This window comes from Prinia subflava, chromosome 5 (genome assembly GCF_021018805.1).
Source record: "Prinia subflava isolate CZ2003 ecotype Zambia chromosome 5, Cam_Psub_1.2, whole genome shotgun sequence".
NCBI classification, from domain to species: domain Eukaryota; kingdom Metazoa; phylum Chordata; class Aves; order Passeriformes; family Cisticolidae; genus Prinia; species Prinia subflava.
In genome coordinates, this window is record NC_086251.1 from 55,747,347 (window position 1) to 55,767,403 (window position 20,057).

Sequence of the window (20,057 nt, forward strand, 5' to 3'; positions counted from 1 at the left end):
TTTGCTGAACTGCCTCCACAATGACAAAAACACATCAACTAGACCCAGCCACACCACAAAATCATTTCCTACATCAGGTCATCCCTATTTATTTACCATTTTGATAGAAGCTCAGTGGAAGAAATGGAAAAACATCTCAGTACTGTAACTTTCTCAAAGCAAATGGGTGCATGAACTTGACTAACAGATGATGCACATCCAGAACCAGTGACACAGTCTTTATTAACAGTCTGAGGTAATTTAGCTGCTTCTGATTTTAGTGTAACTTTTAATCCAAGAACTGCACTAAATTAAATTGGAGCATAAAAAATAGAGGATAGAGACCTTTTCTTGAGACCTTGGTTGAAGCCTTGGAGCCTCTGCCTAAGTCACTTCCATGTTCATGCAAGCTGAAGATGGAAACCATTTTCCAGCTTTTCTATTTACTAACAGCACTGCAAGTTTTGGCAATTGAGTAGCTTTTGGCACCAGCTGGTTCCCAACTACATCACCCTCATATTTTTTCTCACATTTTCATTTTCTTTCTGAATTAAAAAAGGACATTGTTTTCACCTGTTAAATTACAGTGGCAGCTGTCCAGAAACCAGGATGAAGGAATCTAGATTAAAATTCAATAGCACCAAACTTAGCAGTTTCTTTTAAATAACAGCTTCCTTTGTACTGTTGAAGATAAAGGTCATGTCTGTAAGCCTCATTTATTTTTAGGCCAGCATCATTTTTCTACAGAAAGTATTATCCATTTTGGTTAAAAGTTAAATATATGGTTCAACATTTCCAATGTAGTCTAATAACTATGACAGATGCATTTTAAAGACACAATTTAAAGCTTGTGTGTGAACATACTCAAGCGATCAAATCACCATTAAAGAGATAGGTAAGAACTTTCTGCAATACTACAGAGAGTGGGCACACAGAGAAAAGCCATTGTTGTCCTTCAGCTTGCTGATCACAGATCTGACTTGAGCAGACAGGCACCAAGAAACAAGGTAAACTGCACACAATCCACAATTCCTTCCCTTAGTACTTTCTTTAGGGTGAGAGAATCCACCCATCACAATAGTGAGACACCTGGACAGAGTCCTCCAGTAGACTCAGGGTTATTTTTGTGGGCTCAGTTTAGCTGGGCAGGTTGCAAGGGAACACCTGGATTTACAACCCCAGATGCTTCCTCACATCAGCTCCAGGCTGCAAAGAAAGGCTTTGTCATGGGAGATCACCCATGGCCAGCCACCTTGAAAAAGGTACCAGCACCCAGCCTCTCAGCTTGACAGGTTTTTTATTCCCTTCTTGAAACCTCCATCTCCAGCTTCTGCTTTCTCAGATACAGCTGGCATCACAGAGAAATGGAAGTTGAAAAGGAAACTGCACTAAACCCTTTCACCCACCCACCTCAATCCAAAAAGAACAAACCCAACCAAAGGTACTGCTCTGTATTTGCTTAAACCTGTTTCTTTTATACACTTAGTCAAAGACTTCCTGCATTCAAAAAGCAAACATTCATAGGCTCCTAGGATGCTAACTTTGACACCTACAGGACACCAGAAATCCCTATATGAATCAAAATTCATTAAAATAGGCTCTCAAGGGGAACAAATGCATTCTTGAAGGCTCAAGAGAAAGAGTGTTTCTTCTTCAGGCAGAAGTGATCATGGCCCAGCTCTCAACCACAATCTCTACTTGCAACAAAAAATGCCCAACAGCAGTAGGAACGCCCAACACTTGAAATCACAAAGAAGATATTTAGTAATATGGAAAAATCACAAATAACTTTACATAAAAATATACTTTCTTACACAAAAAGGAAGCCATCATTTAAACATCTTCCTTGAAAAAAATCTTTTAAAGGAACTTTTATAGCTTGAGAAGTGAAACCACACACAAACTGAAGCACTGTTTCATTTTTACTTCAAATTTACAGTTTTCAGTCAGACCAGAGGGCTACTATGCAACAAACCTCCCAAGAAGTCAGCAGCATCTCTTGAAAGTTTCAGGGCAGTAAGAAACCACTCTGTGCTGCAATGATTTAGGGTTTGCTTTGCTATCTCTGCCATCCCGCAGTGTTAAAAACATGAGGCTCTGCAGAAGGGTGGGACTTGGCTGCTTGTCACCTAGCACAGCTCAGGAACTGCCACCTCAACCCCAGCTCAACTCTAAGCCCAGCCAAGCTGAACTACCTGCATCCCATTTCTGCCACTTCTGTGAGGCTGCAGTAGTCAGAAGGATGAAGCCAAATCGCCTTAAACTGTCACAGCTTGCCACAAAGTGGTATTTGTCAGCTCTCAGGGGTTCTGGCAGCCACAGCTCAGTTTCACATCATTCCAATCAAGCAGGTTCAAGACAGCTCATAAGGAACCACTGTGTGAATCCATCCTTACAATGGTGCATGCCACTCTGACCACAAATAAACTCAACAACTTACACGGGATCCCAAACTTGCAAGTAGACCTGTCCCATTTCTTTAACAGTCAGTGTAAAAATAACACCCATTTCCCCTTGACCTACTACATTGAATGCCTGAACCTTTACAGGAAAACAATCAACTGCCCTCGCTATCACAGTCTATTTAGGCTGCATCCCAAAGTTAAGGGAACATTTCACTCTGTTCTCTCATATTTAGGGGACCAAGAAAATTAACCTGGGGTAGAAAGTTTAGGTAGGGGTTGCTACTGTATCTCTATTATTACCAAAACCAGGATTTTTTTTGAACAGCAAAATTTACCTTATTTTGGTGATCAAAACCTATATTGAGTGCTCTGGGACTGTGAGTACTTCTTTATCTAACAGTCTAGAGAGCAAGCTGCTCTTTTCATTTGAGAGAAACAAATATATAGAGATTAAAATGCCTAAAAATTTTGAAAATAATAATGAAATATAGACTTTTCTCAATTGATAAAGGCACAGTCTTGAACTACATGAAGCAAATCTGTTCAGTCCTATATAGGCAAAAAATAGAATAGCAACACAAAACAGTTTAGAGTATATGCAGTTCTTACACACATCTACTTCAAATCCATTTCCATCCATGTTCTTGTACAGAATTTCTCCATTTTAAAGTAGACTTTTTAGAAGTAGCAATACAGATGGAAGACACTTGAAAGATCAGTGATCATTTTTACCCCCTTCCCCCCAAAAAAAGAAAAGACAATATTCAATGCAGACTTACTTGCACTCCCCAGGTACACTGCAGCCCCCATGGAGCAAATTACATCCTTGTTTACACACAGCTGTAGACACAAAAAGATTTGGGCATCAGTCTGGGCTATCCACCAGTACAGCAGCAATCTGGAGCTCCTCAGGTAGGAGACATTTAGCCTGTCTGCTGTGTGTGCAAAGCAGATTGCATTCTGCCATTTTCCAATAACTTCCAGACAGTTATTTCACAGAACACAGCACCATTACAGCCAAAAACCTCTGCAGCAAGAGTGTCAGCACTGAAACTTTTATAAAATACAGTTGTTTTTAAAACCTAGTATAACACTGGTATTATGCTGGAAATCCCAAACTTTAAGTGATGCATGACTTTGAGTACACCCTAAAAATGGTCCTCCCCATCACTAGCAAGCTTTTTACCAAAAAGAACAGAAAACAAAATCAAAAAGCCCTCAGCAGAAAGAAGACTATGTCTAATAATTATTGCACTAATTACTTACCGAAGGCAAAATGCAGAGAGTGGTGCATTTTTGTAATTTGCCTGAGTGGTACATTAAAAGAGATGACTACACTTGAATTTCTGTTCCCATTAGAGCTATCAAAAAGCTTTCAGCTTTGCACACTTTACACTTAAAACTGTTTCATTTGCAGAAACAGTGTTATGGGTGCATTTTTACAGGATTAAAGCCTACTGTGTAAGTGATGATATCACTTAAATAAAATCTTATATTAACAGATGAAATGCATCATTTTGCTTTGAAGGAACACCACCATTGAATAAAGTCGATTAGAAAAAGGATGTTTCCCTGAACACTAAATTTGTTTAGGTATATTCACAGCACACCAGAAGCAAATCTGTATCCTGTGCTCCACTTTTCAGAGAGGATGTTTTATTTAAAGATTTGTATTGAAAGGACAAAGCCTGTAAATGCTAAAATTAATACGCTACAGCACTGACACCACAGAAATACCTACTGCAGCTTACACCTATTCTACATACACCAGGGCTAATCCAAGACAAAGGAAACATACTACCTTGTTTGCACTCTTCTCCCATCCAACCTTCCATGCAGGCTTTGTTTCCATTTTGATCACACGTGTAGTGACCAACAAAGTCATCTCGAGGGCCGCAGAACTTGTTGCACAGAGCACTGTAGTAATTTTCATCACATTTCACCCTTATTTGCACTTCAAAGTGGGCAACAGGACCATTGATTTGCAGGGTCTTCCATCGATCTTCTGGGTTGATCATGCCAGCATGTGCCACTCGCTCTATTAACAAGTTTTCACCTTTTTGGAAAGAAAGATAAATTCAACAGGGGGTTAAGTTTGATAGCACACAAGGACATACGGAATCCAATCAGAAGTACCCAACTGGTTAAGGGAAAACCAAGTAAAGAAAATGTTAAGATGATAAGGATCTACTGTATAACTGAATTTTCCTTTGCCTTGCAAAGTTCATTACAGGAAGGCCAATTTAAAAAAGTGTCCCAAAGGAAATATTAAAAAACCCTGGAACATAATCCATAGGAAATAGCTTATTTTTCAAGGCAGCCAAACATACCACACCCACATGCTGACAACTAGCAGCTTTATCTTGATCTGAGGCTCTTCTTGCCTCCTTTTTGTTCTTATAAAATTGCAAGATCTGCATAATCTCATAGCTGAGATAAAGTTCTCTGCTGCAAGTTTAATTTTAAAAATAAAGCAAAACACAACAGATTCAATTTGCTGCAAAATTACTGAACAATAGTGAATGCTCCAGTAGGCTTGCATTATATACATAAAATAGCTTGATTCCATTTTATCATTCTCTCTAAAATAAAGGCTAAACATCTTTAACAGCCATTCCATAGAACACTGCACAGCTAGTGTTTGACATTTTGAGAAGAAATAAAAAAGTGAACCCAGGATTGTCAAGGGCCATTCTCAGCTCTGTATCCTCCTTATCCTCACCCCCAGTGGAACTCCTGATAACTGTGATCCCTGTTGCAGCACAGTCTGTGAGCATCCTGCCTTGTCCCCATGGAAAGCAGCAGCTCTGCTACTGCCAGGCTCCACTCACTGAGGCCAAACCTGCACAAAGAATTATATATCCCAGGGGACAAGAGGATTCTAGGCTGTAACATTATAGAAACTGCCAACACAAAGTATTTTAATTTACATGAATATCCATTTTGTATCTTTATCCATGTAATTCTTTGTAGAGAAGCTTCAAAACCAGGAGGTGAGACAATTATAGCCAGTACAATGAAATGATACAATTGCTTCAGCAAATATTGAGAATTAGCAAAGCTCATTAAGGGGGGGTGAGGGCAGACAGTGAGCAACCCCAGTGACAGAAGTTTTCTAATGGGTTCACTATTCAAATCTGGTACCACCCTGCTGTACAGCTTTCCTAGGTGACTGCAAGTTGCATCTGGAACTGCAAACACTCTTTAAGGATGAGAAAAAGGTACAGAAGTTTCACTTGAACATAATTATTTCATACACATTTATGAAATAGCTATAATATTATTGTCAGCTCAGAGCTACAGCACCTATTTTCTTTAAATAAAGATTATTTAAAGTACATGTTAAAAGAAATGAATAACCAAAAACTCGCACACAGCAAGAGGCTGAGATGATAGTGAGATAAAGCCTGAAGTTCAAATTATTAATAATATAGAAAACTGCCAAGCTGGTAGCAAGCAATACTAAGCTATCACCTTTAGCAAATGCATTTTACGTACCAGCTGCCTTCTAGAACTCACTAACCTCAAATGTTTAGAAAACAAAACTCAAGGAATGACTATTTATCAACCAGAACATTACTGACAATTTAGAGGAATCATGTGCATCTCTTAGCAAAGTGGCATTTTCCCCTCAGCCTGTAAAAGGACTAAAGTGATAATTTTCAGCCCCTCCAATATTAAGAGAAAAGAATAGTTACAGATGTATCAGGTTCTCCAAAGCATCTTTCTCTCTTGGCACCTTTACCAAGCTTGCTTCTATAAAAATCTTTCCTCTTGAAATTAAAAAATACTGAACTTAAAAAGAATCCCTTTTAACTGAAAGGTACTCCAGTTATTAAGAGCTCACAGTATCTCTGTGCTTTATTATTAAAAGTGGTATTGCCATGTATAAGCTGTAAGTCATGCTTGCTTAGACTGGACTGCATAAAACATTTCATGGCTGGCCAGGACACACTGAACTCTATCCCTCTTCTTTAACTCTCATTCCTGTGCATGAGCTCCTCCATCATCCAGCAGCATGTGCAAGATAGAAAAGGCTGCCTACATTTTATTTTTGACCAACACCATATCACAGCATTCACCACTGAAAGTTTAATGATTAGACAGAATCACAGAATTTTTTAGTTTGGAAAAGACCTTTAAGGTCATCAAAGTCCAACTATTAACCCAGCACTGCCAAGGCCACCACTAAACCATGTCCCCAAGTGCCACATCTACATGTCTTTCGAATACCTCCAGGGATGGTGACACCACCACTTCCCTGGACAGATCTCAGCATCCTTTAATAATCTTATTTGCCTCCAATGACTATTGATCTGAAAAACTTTAAAGGAAAACATGCTGAATCACTGGATGGCCAAGGAAAATTGAATAAATAGCAAATACACATTACAGGGCTGCTTTCCTGGTATGAGCAACAGGCTCCTTATGAACAGCTGCAGCAGCCACTGCTGTGAAAGTGTTTCCTCAAAGTGCATCCAGAGGGACTGAAGAACAGGTCCTGAGATTAAAGGACTGGCTTATATAATAAAATTCTTATCAGGCATCTTTAGGCTAATGGAGATTCATCAGACCCAGCTAACTGGAACAAGCATTAGAGGTACTACAGATATGTCTATACCAAACAGACCTCTTGATACCAGGGGTCAAGAACAGGAGAAATAACCCAAGAGTGGTCTTTTTATCTTTTTGAACACTCAAACTTTATCTTCACAAGCTCTTCTGAAAAGGAATCCATTCAGTCTTAAGGGGTTTTCCTCAGGCTTGTATCAGTATAAGTAGGGCTTAACAGCCTACAATAAGCAAGCCAAATAATTTACCCTGAGCCACAAAAGGCATGAGGGAAGCAGCTCCAAGCCATTTCATTTCTAATACTAAATTCTCAAGTACCAGAGCAAGTATGAGAGTTCTGTTTAACTTCAAATTTAACACTGATCCTAGATAGAAGGTGCATCTCCCAGAGAGATCTGTAAACACAGGGAGGAACGTGTTTGTCAAGGTTTCTCCTTCCTCCCCCACAATACCAAAGTGTTTCTGAAGATATTCAGATCTCTCACCTGTTTTGATGAGACAAGTTTGCTCCCTGCATCTGACTTTGCCACAGAAGTTCACCTTAGGGATTCACACTTATTATTTTTAGCCCTCAGTAAAAGCATAACTGAATTTGTCTGGTTATTGATCGAAAAAGCATCGTTCATTACTCGAACTTAGATACACACAAACAGCCTCCAAGCAATCTCCCTGATTAACAGGTTTTCTACAAGCAGCTCTAGAGAAGCAGATAGTGCTACAGATGCTTGCACAAAAGGAGATGATGGCTAGTCAGCATCAACATTTAATGAATGTTCCCAGAACATCTGATTTTTGAAGAGAAAGCTTTATCTGAAGAGTATTTAACTGTGCAATATAAGAACACTGCCCATCAGCCCCTGACCCTGTTGGGAGAGATCAGACATTCCCAACAAGCCAACAGGGCTGTACAAAAGGTGATGCTGGTAGCTGTTTGTGAGGGAACATAGTGACATCCCATGAACTTCACATCCAAAGGAGCAGGAGGTGTCCATCTCAGGAAGCACATTCTCTTCAGCATCTTTTTGAGCACTCTGGACAGATTAGTCTCCTACAGAATAATGGGAAGGAGGAAAAGAACCACTGCACCCCTGCAGCAGACACAGAGTCAAATGGAAAATTACTTCACACGTGTAGATGCCAGCTTGCTTTGTCAAGGCAGGGCTGGGTTGGGCATTGCCAAGAGCTCTGCTGAGGTCTGCCCAGTCAAGTGACTTACCTGGAAAGTGGAAGTGCTGTGACAGATGACAGCCAGCAGGCCCTCTGCAGTGACTTTGTATCTAAGCCAGTTTCCTCTCCCCCTCTTCCACCCTCCCAAAGCAAACAAGTGGTAACACTACACTGCCACAAGCTTACTGCCGAGCCAACCCTGCTGCCCGCAGGAGGGGAAAAACACAGGAGCAGTTCAGGAATCGGGGCTGAAGGATCCTCTAGGAATTTGTACAGGGAAACATTTGCTGTGGCAGGCTTACTCTTGAGATGGTGATTCACACGTCAGCTCCAAGTCCCCCTGCCTTCACTGAGTGTAAGAAGAATACAGGATGCTTGGACAAAGAGAGAGGGAACAACAACAAATGTTCTAGAACCTTCAAGTTGTTCACTGGAAGCCTTTCTTTCTAGGTTTTAGGAGAGCATTTTTGTTTGCTTGTTTTTTCGTTTGGGTTTTGTTGTTTATTTTTATTGTTGCTATTGTTTTGTTTTGATTTTTTTGGGGGAGGCTGTTTTGTTTTGGATGGGGGGTTTTGAGTTGTTTGGGGTTTTAATAACCACTTCAGAGTCCAAGCTGAAACACAGACCTTATATTTAACTTTCACCCTTACTCATCCCCATTAAAGGAAAACAAAACCTGACTCTAGAACTAATTAATCAGCTTATAAACAGACTCTGGCAATTACTTTGATTAATCTATCTTACAGTAGCAACAGAAGATACGTGTAACCTGATCCCCAGATCAGCACAGCACTCAGGATTGACAGGGAGTCACGCTTTCCACAGACATTCACTTCATCCCTCCAGGACCAGATATTGTCTTTTCTCTGGAGGAGCTGCTGAATTCCCTGTCCTCTTCTCTAACAAGTGAATTTTTACTGGTCTGTGCCTGTCTGACAGTTCAGTGGTGCTTGCAAAAATACAAATCTTTGCATCTTGACAGATACACAAGGCAAAACCTACTGGAGAACTCACTGCCAAGATCACTCAAAAAAAGAAAGAAAGAAAGAAAGAAAACCTTCAGCATTAAGGAATTCTTCCTATGAATCCTATATGCAAATCTACATTGAAGCATGGCAAAGCAACACATCTCTATCACAGAATCAGAAAACAGACTAGAGAAACATTTAACCAAGACAAGCACTTAACTAGTCTTCTGCCAAATTACAGGCCAAGAAAGCCTTCCTAAATTCACCTGACAAGCCTTCAAGGTTTCAGCTGCAAAACAGATTTTCAGTACTTCTCTGGCAGCCTAAAATTAAAGGGAAGTTCACTTTCCATCAGCAGTTTCTCATAGAACTAAACTGTAATCTGACACTTATATACTCTTCCACAGTTCATAGAAACTGTTAATTTAAGGAGATGGCACACTGGGCCTCCAGAAGACACTCTATATCCTGCTTGCCTGAAGTTCAGGGGGAAAAAAATGCAAGTAATGAGATTTGTTAGAGCTTGTTGAACTAAAAAGCATAACAAAGACCCAACACAAGCCTGAGGTGACTGTCCTCTTGTCAAGTGTATTTAAAAGAAATCTGGGGTTTAAAGCTACAGATTTGCAAGAGGACTCTGCAAATTGTGACAAATAAACAGAAAGTTACAATGCTATTATTTATTAAGAAGCCAATTAAAAAATTAAACCCAGCACTTGAATGCATACAGATGATTTGCAGAATAGGTCGTCTCTTCATGTTCAGTCCTTTCTACATCACCTCATGAGTTGATTTGCCCTCTGTAACTAGGGCATAAATATTCTAATATTTGCTGTACTAGCTGATAAATTATTCCCAAGCTGGAAATCATTTAAATTAATTAACATCACACAGTGTATTTTAAAACATTCAAGAGGATTCCTCCAATCTGTTACTATGTAGGGTATCTAAATTTATTCAAGATTCAGGCTTACTCTGCTCAGAACACAAGACCTCATTTTGAATACCATGCCCAGCTTTAGGAAGTGCCCCTCAAGAAGGACAACCTCAACTGAAGAGTTGCAGCAACATTAATATCAGAGATGTAAAGAAAACACAGCCAAGAGAAAAAGGCTAAAGGAGCTGTTAAACAAGACAAAATAAGCTTAATTCTAACAGAAGAAGGGTTCAGGAACAAACAAAACTCATCATTACTGATACAGAATCTGATGATGATTATATAACCTATATAATATATATATAACATATATATGTATATATATATAACATATGAATAACATATATATATGTTATATATATGTTATATATATAACATATATATATAACATATATAACCTCTTCACTATCTTAATGTTCAAACACTTACCTTCCTCTACACTGACCCCAACTGAAATGAAATAGTCCCTCAATAACCAAAATGCAAGTCTGAGGGTCATTATTTTCTTGCAGCATTGGTTATTTTAAGGCATATTTGTACACCATGTACAAAGAACAGGTTCAAGCTGGAGTCCTGCTTTAGCAGCATTATAGCAATCAACACCTTGATATGATTTTGAAGTATTTATAAAATAAATCTTGCTTTCACTTCAGATCAATAACCCTGTCTTGACAATGAGTATGAGCATTTGCAGACTGAAAATGCAAAGTAAGTGCCAGTACTTGAGGAGAAACAGAGAAGGGATCATACCATGATTTAGAACAATTTCACCAAAGCATGAAGTACACTTTCCTTATGGAGAGCAAGAATGTTTATTTGCTCACATGATAATGGAAACCATTACTTGACATGAACACAGGCAGACTGAGGAGAATTTGAAGTGCAACTCTACAGATTATCTTCCTTTTTTTTTTTTTTTTTAAAGGGTGTAGCATGATTTATAAACTTTTTTTAGAGTTAATTATCAGGCATCACGAGTTAATTACACCCTTTATTTATGACTGTCCATTCTGTTTCCTATACAGCAATAATTTTTTCACAGTTCCTAACCTAATACTCACTGTTTGAATTTGTATATGCCCTTTACTCAGACATCAGGTTTGCCTAGAGCTGATTTGGAGGGATAGCTGCAGCAGGATACAATTTTCCCCCTCCCCAATTTGCACACATACAGCACAGAGTAAGTACAAACTCTAAGCTTTACACAGATACTCACCAGCTTTTGTATCATTATCCCAATCCCATGCTTCTAATATTAGTGTGAACGACCTCTGAAAAAAAACAAGACACCAATTAGACAGTAATAAAAAACTGTTATAACCAGAAAAACTGACTTGAAATAAGCAGATATTACTGCTACAAGAAAGCCAACTAAAAGCAGTTTAAAATTTCACTTCTCTGTTGTCATGTGAAAGCCCTTGAAGGCATCTTCTCAAAAGCATGAAATATAACAGCATTAAAAGTTGTGGGACAAGCCATGCTAACAACAAAACAAAAACATTCCATGCACACACATTGAGGACTGAATTATTATTACTCTCTTCCCACTGAATCTAATTCTCAGCTTTGCTTAGCCACAGAAATCCTTTTCAGAAGCAGCCCTAAAATGAACTGAGGTTCAGAACCTTGGGAAACATCTCAGATATTTAAGACTTAGAAAACTGAACTACCTCCCCTAAAGACGAATGAGAGCCATCGTTTAGAAAGCACATGAAAAATAAGTCGATACCAGATCAGTTTTACAGAAAAACATATCTAAAGAAGAAACACACAATTCATCCTGCATCTATCAAAAATTTAGATCTTCTCATGAAAGGGTAGCATAAGAAACAGATCTACAAAAGACATAGCAGAAACAATTATTACTGTAAGCACACCTGGTACTGTACTTTCCCCTGAGGAAAGAAAAAACTCATGATTTCAGACAGTTCCTAAATTATTTAGAAAAAACATGAAAGCTTTACTTCACTAAACCAAGGCTTCAGGCATTTTCCTTGGTTTATGATCAAATATGTGGGACAGATGTTGATATTCAAATACTAAACTTATTCAGAAAAAAGTTAAGCATACAGGTAATTTTTAACTGCTTTGAGTTGAACAAGAAGAGCTGTCAAGCCATTCAGCTTTCATAGTTTCCAAGTGCTGCAAAGTAACATTGAGATCCTCACGTACATTCAAAAGCAAGGAAAAACCACCAAACAGAAAAGAGTCATTGCACTATCCTGAAGTGCTCCTATACACACCTTCATGCAGATTCAAGCCCTAATGTGTGCACAGTTCACAGCTTAATGATCTATAAATTCACATGGGTATGGGGGCATTCAGCCAAGAAATTGCAAGGACCCTCTGGAAGAGGATTATGTAAGAATTCAGCCATCTTTCACAAGGGCATTAGGACTATTTTACTGTTGCATCAAGAGACGTGTGTTTTTATTTTGAGAGAGCTCTTTATATGCTTTACACATCCTTCAACTCCACAAGAAGGAGGGCTGATTGTAACATTGAGACCTCCCCATTTTAGAACAGCAGCACCCCAAGGAGAAGGGCTCTCTGTCTGAGGTCTTCCATGACTACAGCAGAGATCATTCTACTCTGAAATGCACTTGAGTGCTTGTTTTCCTACTGCTCAATTACATTAACATACAAACCACAACTCAGCCTTTGAAACTAAGCCTTTCTACTGTGTTTTCAGCTTCAGACATATACCAGGGAAGATGATTTTACACCACTGAAACAGAAACAGACTACTTAGATTAGACCAAAGAAAAGGGAAAGGGATCTCAGCAGTGACCATACTGGACAGAGACATACTTGGGTTTGTACTGCCCTTGGAAATGGGCAATTGAGAGAGATCAGCTGAGAAAGCAAAGGGCTCTACATCTGAGGTATGACAGTACAGCTCAACTCCACCCAATTTTAAAGACAAACATTAGCTGAGCACTTCAGCATCTTCACTCTCCACTTCCCAGTCTCAGCAGTTAGGGAAGCAGATATGGTTTCTGTGTATTCTGAAAACACTACTTACAACCCCTCTTCATAACTGCTACCTGAAAAAAACACCCATACACTGAAGAGTTGAAAAAATAAGTTCTATGTAATACTGCCCCTAACATCATCTTCTGGCAACTTCTGTCTCCTTACATTGCATCAAAATTATGAACTAATCGAGGCAGAATTCTGCCAAGCAGTGCAAGGTCCAAAGTTATCCACCTCTTACACTTTTAACTACTTACCTTCTAATATATCCCTTAGTTTTCTTGTGTTCTATTGATTTGTATTAGAAGTATAGACCAGTACTCAAGTGCTTCCAGATAACCATTTACTTATGTAAGGGCTGGTCTTTCCTTCTGCAAATTGGCTGTTGCATCTGACTGCCCACAAAAGGCAGCAAAAAATTTAAGATGGACTTGCTGTCTTAGGAAACAGAGCAGTTATTTATGCTTTCTCATCATACCATTTGAAAGCAAATTTGTACCCGTGCTCAGGATGCTAAGGAATTTTTGTGGGTAAAGAGTTTCACACAATGCACTGTTCCAGTGTGATCATGTTGGACAGTGTGAATGGGGATAAAGAGGCATTCTACCCATTTCAAGATGCTTAAAACAAGAAATCCCACAGCTCTGGTGGCAAACCTCATGGTCTAAGTTGGTGTAGTCTCTAGAACAGAAAATACTGCTTTACAGTCTTATAAAAACGTAATAGTACGTTATGAGCAACTAACTATGATTCTGGTGCAGAGCTGCTCCCCCAAAATGTGGAGGAGCCCACACAGCCCGTGTTGCCTCCTCTTGGCTTTGCAAACCCCGGGTCCTACAGGCCTGGTCTCCAGCATTTGCTTTGACCATCCTCCCACTGGTCACCATCAAGAACCACACCCATCTGTAGTAACTTTATAGAACCTACACAACAAAGACAAGACAAAGACTTTTAAATCCTTTCACTTCCCTGTATCTACTTTTATGGCTGAGCAGGCTGGCACTTGGCAGTTCACACATGAACAAGCATTTGGAGTGTAACCTTTCAGGAGGGCTTGCAGCCACACTTGCAGGAGATTAGAGATGCTAATCAAAGGGCACTACTCAGTATTGATAGACAAATGTGTATTCACTGGACTGTCAGTCTCAGCTGGGACAGTTCCCAGTTGTGCAACTTCTGCTCTCTGCTGAGTTACAGAGTCACTCTTTAAAAACTCCAAACAAACACAGCAAAAATGCTACTGTAAAACTGATTTTTATGGCTATTTTACCTCTAGAGAAGAAAGTTAAGGCTACCAACCCAACCTGTCACCCTTCCTCATCTCCAGCTGGCCAGTAACCTGAAAGAGGAATTCCTCCCTGTGGTAGTGCAATGGGTCATCACATTACAACTACTACACCTCAAAAGAGAGAACTGGTCCTTAAACCCACTCGTTCAAAAAAACAGTCTTGCCCACTACCACATGTATCAAGTCTTGCACTAGATCTGCTTACGTCTTTGAATTTTGTACTTCACTTTAAAACGACAGCTGAAAACTTACAAAAAAGCATCTGTGTTACTAAATATGTTCATAATATGTAGCACTGAGAGCATCCCAGTTATGGCTCAATTACCAGAAACATGTTTTACTACCAAAATGATTTATAACCAGAAATTTTAACATCCATACACTCACCCTCAGCATAACCTTACCTAACAACCAGAGTAAGCACTGAAGTTTAATAACACTAATGGATATAAATTTTAAAGGATATTTTCAGCTTCATACTGATCATACTCATTTTATGAAAACTCTACCATCAGGTGACATTAGTCACACCTGCACTCTTCTACAGAAAGTATTAACACAGACTAACCAAAACATCTACTGACATCAGCTTCAAGTAACTCATCTATAGCAGAGACATTGACACCAGACATCTTTCTTAAATTGTGCGTACAGAAAACAACAACAGAACTTGCATTCATTTAGCTCTGGCCCTACCCATACAGCAAATCTTTAACCTCCTCACGTTTTACAGCAGTCTTGGCTTTTTGATGTATCTTTAATATGAACAGACTCACTTGAAAGTTATTTAAGAACACGTTCTCCACAGAGACTGTTGATTTAAGTGTGCTCAAGTTCATGCATAAATCTAACAAAAAACACTACACAAGTATCCTAAGAATGCCCCAAAATCATGAGCCTTACACATAACAGACACACACCATCACTACACCTGCTTCTTTAACTTGCACATAACTCTTGCTGGAGGCTAATAGAACAGCAGGACATGCATATTCCAATCTGCTCTGATATATACAAAAAGCTTTGTGAAGTAGTATCAGTTGTTCATTTCAAACAGTACAAGCAAATTAGAACTAGTACTAGCAAAATATCTAGAAAATCATTAAAGTGACTGAGGCACAGATTTGAGCAGGAAGGGATGGGGGTATGGAACAGGAAACAGACTTGATTCTACTGACTCTGGTGATTAGATTCATTTTTTGGAAAGAATTAAACACACAACATCATCATTTGTGCTCATCAAAACTCAGAAGATGTTAAAGGCTACAAGTCAGAAGAGCATCAGTGCACTTCTGCAGAGGAGCACAGCTTATGCAAGAGCCACTTCGTAGGAGTTAACTAAACAGATATGCCAAGTAGCTTGGAAAGATACAAATTAAGTCTGTTTATCCTGGTGATGCTGCCTCAGTTGTGTTTTTTTCCTCAGTATTGGTGTTGACACAAGCAACTTCAAAGCATTATTCCACTGTTTACACTAAACAAAACACTCCCCACACTATCCCAGCGACCTCCTTCTGGGGAGGGGGAAACAAGACCTGTAATATTGGTTTGGCGCCATCTTTTCACAAACTATTCCTGTCACCTTGATATCTGCAAATCAACATTCAAAAGGTAGGGTTTTTTTGACAAACCAGTCATGTCAGAATTTTCATCCCAAGAGAGATGATCAATCTGATGACAGCATTTTCAGCCAGATATAGAACTTAGATTCTCCAACTCACAGTCTGAAAAATGCCAAAGGTGAAGTTTGAGCTGAAATCAATACTTGAAATTTTCTGGATTAATAACATTCTATTGTGACTCTTACACTAACAGACAAAAAAATTTATTAGTTTCACATTAATAAAAGGACTTAGTGGATTTTCTACATGAAAAAATGTTTTCAGAATCAGCTATGAAGTAGAAAAAAGTGTGGCTCCTACACAAATCCCAAGCCCAACTTATCTTCCCATTCTACAGTCACACAGTAAATGCAGGGTCACATCTCCAGTAAATACTGTTTCTTTTCAAACCTCAATCAAGCACAGGAAACATTTGTACTCAAACATTTCAACTGTCCAAACAGTGCATAGCATATCACTAGTCTTACTGCAGGCTGATTTTTCTAACTTCTGGAACAAGCCACCACAAATATTTCTTGTAGCAAAGTCCAAAGTCTTGATCAGCCCAGTCAATTCTCATACTTGCTTTCATAAGAAGCTTTGAGTCAAGTGAGGCAAGCACAGGTCTGGGAGCTTGCCCCATCTTTTTGTTCAGCACCTCTCCCCCTCCCTGAGGCAGCCTGCTTGCCATGGAAAAAGCTGACTTCAAGGCAAGCATATTCCATTTCCTTCCCCAGGAATCTGCAGCAAGTTCATACAACCGCCTCATGAATAACCCAGAGGTGGAAAGTGAATAAGGAAGAAACTAAGAAAGATTCTGAGAAGAATTAGGACTCATAGTCAATACAAGTTTAAGGGCAGACAGACAGTCTGCAGGTTTATCTTTTAGAAACAGACATTATAAAGTCATAATAGGGACCTTTACTGAAGGAGTAAATCATCCACATTTGGGGGGGAACATGGGGACAGGGAAGGGGGCTTTTTCTGAAACTTGAAGGATATTTCAGCCATTTGCATGCAAGCTTGTCTGCTGAATTGAGAGACCATCCACCATCCAAAAGCATAAAGACGACCATCCTATACATCTTCATTTTTCATTTAAGGAGCGAGCATAGTGAGTCCTACACAAAAGCCTTCCCTTTGGGAACCAGGGTCAAACAACTCCATTTTGTTAGGAGTGGAAGGATGGGTTAGAGTCCTGCAAACATCAGCAGCAGATAGCAGAAAGCAGTAGGGCAAGTCCAAGTCTTCTATTTGAGAGCAATTACTGCAGTTATACTCCTCTTGGCCCAGTTACAAAAGCAAGATGATGTTTACAAACTCTGGAGTCCTACTGTTGTGTGAGGGGAACTCTTTGGGAATTAGCCCCACCTGAACATCTTTAGGAAGTCTGCAAAACCAGGGTGGGGTGAGAGGGGCTTTTTTTTTTGCCATGGTTAACAGACAGCAGGCTGATATCTCCACCTACACGAGTCTGAACACTCACTCCACTCCTCCACCAAACTAAGCAAACCCTAAACTGGAGGGGTGTGTAAGTGTGTGTGCATATGGGGGTGGCAGAGGGAAATTCAGACTATTAAGATCACTTCATTGCAAAAAGAGCACAAATAAAAACAACAGGTGAATAAGAGTCAGTCCTGGAGTTAATATATCAAATTTAACACCCAGGCAGCCACTCATTTCAGGTAAAGAAAATTACCCAGCAACTAGGTGGAAGAATTCTACCAATAACCAGCTGCACGCATCTGAAAGATAAAACAGCTTGAGGGAGGAACTCAAAGGGGTATTACAACACCTATTTGGCAGTGTCTAGTGTTTTATGAAACAGGAGCAGCGTGCTTCTGTCCAGGGTGATCAAACTACCAGGATCCTGACATACCTTACCCAGAGAACATGCTTGTAATAAGATCTTCAGGTGAAAGTCTGAAGATACTCTGATCCTCCTGCAGTGGCAGAATGCAGCAGGAGCTTCTCAGTGTGAAGGGGTCTTTACATATCATGGGACAGCAAACATTTCAGCTGTGGAGCTCTTAAAATCATCTCAAGTCACATACTAGCTTTAGCTAATGCCTGTAGGAAACAGTGACCCGTTTTCACAAAAGCCCAAAATGCCACGACAGACTAGAGCTCCTCAAGGCAGCACATGAATACAGTCAACCTCAGACCACATAAAAGCAAAGCGAAAGCCCTCTGGAGATCCATCTACACATGAGAAGCTAAACCATGGGAATAAAGACTCCACAACTTTCTTGTAACTTAGCACCCTAGACAGAAACTCAAAGCACATCTCAGCCAAGTCAACCTTGTGACAAATGGCAAGTCAGAGATGGCACATTTGGTTCAGCACTGGCCCTGACCTCTCATAGCACCTGTCAGACAGCTGCTGCAGCCAGGGCAGCAGCATCCCTGAGGAAAAAGGAAACAGGCACCCCAGAAACAGTTTTTACAGCACAGGGAGCAAGTCATTAGCTTCTCATTTAAAAAAACTTGCAGAAGATGTGACCAGGCAGCAGTCATGGAGGATTTCATCTGAAAAAGAGCTCATCTGCTGACTGCTCTCAGCTCCTAGAAGATTCCCTCCCTATTTTGAAGGGGTGCCTTTCACCATTACACACATAGCAGTAATGCTAGTCCAAGGGAATAGAAGTAATGCTTGCCTCTGCTTTTTATAGCTGTCTGCTATTCATCCCCACCCTATCCATCCCCCTTCCACTGATTCCAGCATCTACACATCTCTGCTGTGTTCAGGGAGATTAAGTTCCAACTGCAAAGTCCGAGCTGCCAACTGTGGCCACTTAAATTTCAGAAAATACCACAGGATTGGCTTAGAAATCATCTGTTTTCCATACACTTTCAGAACAAAAGAAAAAAAAAAATCAGTGAAAATTCAGCTATTCAGGACTCCTATGATAATTGACTTTCTTGAGATTTTCCAGCAAGAAAAAAGAATATCAATGTTTAATACCAATCCATGTTATAACCTGTCTTTTTTCTTGAAACACTTCTATTTTACTGCAAATGCCTTCTGTCTATGCCATTTCTAGGCACCTCCTCTGCGACATTAAGTGTCAAGAAAAGTACTGCCTTATAAAAATAATCAATACATCAAGGAGGAGAGATTATTTTTCCCAACTGAATAAGCAAGTTCAATGCTTATGAAAAAATAATCGATTTCATCTTAGATTAATGACCTGTAACTTTATTATTAGAATAATTACATGCTAGGTGGTCTTTAAACAAATTCTTTTCTTTTTCCATGGTATATTTCAGAATTCTTTGTACCAACTGTTGTAGTAGGAGTAGAGTGTTGCAAATCTCATTTTAACTTGTTGAATGTAAACTAATTTTCACAGATCCCATCACTACCCTGGATTAATGACACCGGTGACCTTGTTCTTCTGTGCAATTCTGTATTGATAAATAAGGTTTCACTAAATACATCTTTTGATAAACATAACCAGCTACTCCTTCAATCCACCAAAGCCAAGTAGCTTCTCCCAGCTAAACAAGTTCCCTTCACAAACTCAACACAAGTTCTTTGATCACAGTAAGAGATCTGCCTCCCACTCTTACCCATGTCTTGACTACTTAATATTCAGAAGTCTGTTGAAAAGAGCCCCCTGGATAGGAAAAGAAGTTAGAGAAAAACAAAAATCTTCCAGGAGGGGGACTAGAAATCAAAAGTCCAGAGAAATTCAAGAAGAAGGAATAAAGAATCAAGTTATTTCCATGAGAGTAATTAAACTCCTCAGCCTGGAAACTCGCACAAGAGGAGTATGTGACAGAAGCCTAAATGCTTGGCAAGAACTAAAAGGTAAGAAAATAGGCTAACAGGGGTCATGGCCTGAAGAAATTAAGTCAGAAGATGGCATTTTAGGTGGAACTTTGCAAAAAGCTACACAGGTGGCCCAAGAGAAAAGTGGTTTTAAGAGTTTTGTGGGTCCAAGGGCAAACTGGCACAAACACTTTGGAGAGACCAACCACAATTGTTTCTGGAGGCTCTCGGGTTGAAAACAAAGCTGGGGACAATGACAAGCAGTTTTCTATATTCTTACCCTTTAACTCCAATGAACATTTGTTTACATTTCCTGAACTCCAGTTCCAGTACAGGTGTGGTTCTGAAACCACAATTTTTTCATGGCTGACATTAAAACAGGATAGTGC

At 39.6% G+C, this 20,057-nt stretch overlaps 1 protein-coding gene across 2 annotated transcripts in view; it reads right to left on the bottom strand.

Moving 5' to 3' along the window:
• The window catches only part of JAG2 (jagged canonical Notch ligand 2), a 69,076-nt gene that overhangs the window by 31,833 nt on the left and 17,186 nt on the right, over window positions 1-20,057 (bottom strand). For both annotated transcript variants that reach the window (XM_063399512.1, XM_063399511.1), the window contains exons 3-5: window positions 11,245-11,299; window positions 4,186-4,440; window positions 3,164-3,224 (exon numbers count right to left, since the gene is read on the bottom strand). In XM_063399512.1, the coding sequence (XP_063255582.1) occupies window positions 3,164-3,224; window positions 4,186-4,440; window positions 11,245-11,299 (371 nt within the window). The remainder of the gene's footprint in view (window positions 1-3,163; window positions 3,225-4,185; window positions 4,441-11,244; window positions 11,300-20,057) is intronic.